The 2,465-nt window shown below is 47.5% G+C and overlaps 1 protein-coding gene across 1 annotated transcript in view; it reads right to left on the reverse strand.

Moving 5' to 3' along the window:
• Positions 1-2,465, reverse strand: part of FAM118A (family with sequence similarity 118 member A) — a 34,649-nt gene that overhangs the window by 9,376 nt on the left and 22,808 nt on the right. The window contains exon 5 of the mRNA XM_012814114.2: positions 759-1,044. Within this exon, the coding sequence (XP_012669568.1) occupies positions 759-1,044 (286 nt within the window). The remainder of the gene's footprint in view (positions 1-758; positions 1,045-2,465) is intronic.

Consider the following 2,465-nt stretch of genomic DNA (forward strand, 5'->3'; position numbering starts at 1 on the left):
AATTTCCCAATCATTCTGGTCATCTGACATGACAATTCTCAGAAGAGCCAAGGACCATCGCTTAAGAGCGTTGTACTCAGAACAGGTTAAATACATTTGAAAAAAGAAATTTCTTCACAAAGTCATTTTGTACTTTTGAAATTTTAACTTTTGAACTGTTGTGACATGATAAAGGTACCAGATATCTGCATCTTCCAGGTGTTAAATATCCCAACTGACAAGGCAGCACCTGTGGCTCAGTGGGTAGGGCACCAGCCCCATATACCAAAGGTGGTGGGTTTGAATCTGGCCTCGGCCAAACTGCAACAACAACCAAAAAAAAAAAAAAAAAATAGCTGGGCATTGTGGCGGGCACCTGTAGTCCCAGCTACTCAGGAGGCTGAGGCAAGAGAATCACCTAAGCCCAAGAGCTGGAGGTTGCTCTGAGCTAAGACACCACGGCACTCTACCAAGGGCGATAAAAAAAAAAAAAAATTCCCAACTGACAGAACTGGCCTGGTAGTTCTCTTTCTTAGTTAAAGTGGCCTGAAACATGAATACATGTTCCAACCATAAACGTTTCATATCTGTAAAACTTAGTTTATGTATCAAATGTCACTGTCACCAATTATCCCAATTTTAGATTACCCAGAGATACTTTTTAAAACATAACTGGAAGATTGGTGAATTTTATGGTATATGAATTATACCATCAAAACTGAAAGAACCCTGTGAGTTTTGTACCTTTGTACCTGGGAAGTGAAGACAGAACCCAGTACCTGGACTTCGCTGTTTGCAGATCTGAGTGGCAAGGTCTTGCAAATATCCAGGAAAATAGTCAAAACAGTCCCCGTAGGATACTACTTTGATTCCATGCAAAAGCATATCTGCCTGATGCTTAAAGAAATGGTCTTCGTCCTCCTTGAGCACTACCATGTAGTGCTCCAAATCCACCTTATTTGGCACCGAGTAAAGGAAGAGAGCCTGGAATATCTGGTCCCGGAGCGTCTCTCCACAGCCCACAAACAGGAAAGACTTGGTGCGGTACAAGTTCTGGAGCACTTCCTAAAAAAAAGTGGACGAAGTCAGCAGCCGTCGAGTCTCATGCATGCACTGTCAAATCACTGCTTCCAAAGGGGCCTTCCCGAGGGCCACTCCAAGGAGCATGGTGAGAACAGCATATGCTCTCCACGGGGCACCCAGGTCACCCCAGCATGGATCTGTGACAACAGAGGCCAAAGCTGGGCTGAACCCACCTCCAGGAAGGACAGAGAACCTCCCCCGATCTGAGCCAGGACAACTGGCCTATGCCAAAAGTCAGGGACCAGACGAACACAGCTCGTCTGAGGTAAGGAGGGACAGCATATGGCCCACCTCTCCCTACTCACCAGTAGTCACTCAAATCTTCTACAATTATGCATCATTTGAAGTTACTAAACCACAAAATAATGACATTAGCATTCTTCCAGTCCAGAATCATGCACATGCAATGCCCTCAAATTAACACCTGCCTCGGCATCACACAAGACCTTTCCCAGGCAGAGGGGCAGTCAGCAGGAGACAGAAGGAGAGGACCAGCAACAGTGACCAAGTGGGGGAGGGGCTCCCTCAGGCAAGCAGAGAGGCACCAATTCAGAATCCAGCATCTCAAAGAGGGTCAGTATCAGCATAGGTGTCTCTCAACCCAGCCCACAGCATTAACTGTGTGAGTGAAACATGCCCAACCACTTGTTCTGCCACTGTCTTGCCCGTGTTACACAGGTCCAGGAATTAGAATGGGAAACACAGGACCTGGCCCACATGTAAATCCACAAGCCTTCTCATTGAAAAGTCACAGGAGCACAGCTTTCCCGCACTTTATTGTCTGTGAGGCTTTCCTGGTGCCTTAGACAGAATGAAGTTTTAAAACAAGAGGAAAGAAAACTTCAGACAAGAAGATACCTGGAATGAACACAGAACTGCAGTGAAGACCACAGAGAACATTCCAGATGGCACAGGGCTGGCTCAGCACCCATGGCTCAGTGGTTAGGGCGCCAGCCACATACACGGGGCTGCATGGGTTCAAACCCGGCCTGGGCCTGCTACACAACAATGACAACTACAACAAAAAATTGCAGGCATTGTGGCAGGCGCCTGTAGTCCCAGCTACCTGGGAGGCTGAGGCAAGAGAAACACTTAAGCCCAAGAGTTTGAGGTTGCTGTGAGCTGTGTGATGCCAAAGTACTCTACCCAGGGTGATAAAGTGAGACTCTGTCAATACAAAAAAAAAAAAAAAAGAAAGAAAAGAAAAGAAACCCTGGAGTCCGAGAAACTACTCAGGCTGCAGCCAAAAGGCCAGTGGGTCACCACAAATTCCCCAGGGGATGCAAGTGCCTCATTAAGACAGGCTGTACCGGCTCGGCGCCTATAGCTCAACCGGCTAAGGCGCCAGCCACGTACACCTAAGGTGGCGGGTTCGAATCCCCAGCCTGGACCCGCCAAACAAC

This window comes from Otolemur garnettii, unplaced genomic scaffold (assembly GCF_000181295.1).
Source record: "Otolemur garnettii isolate 467f Iridium unplaced genomic scaffold, OtoGar3 scaffold00007, whole genome shotgun sequence".
Lineage (NCBI taxonomy): Eukaryota > Metazoa > Chordata > Mammalia > Primates > Galagidae > Otolemur > Otolemur garnettii.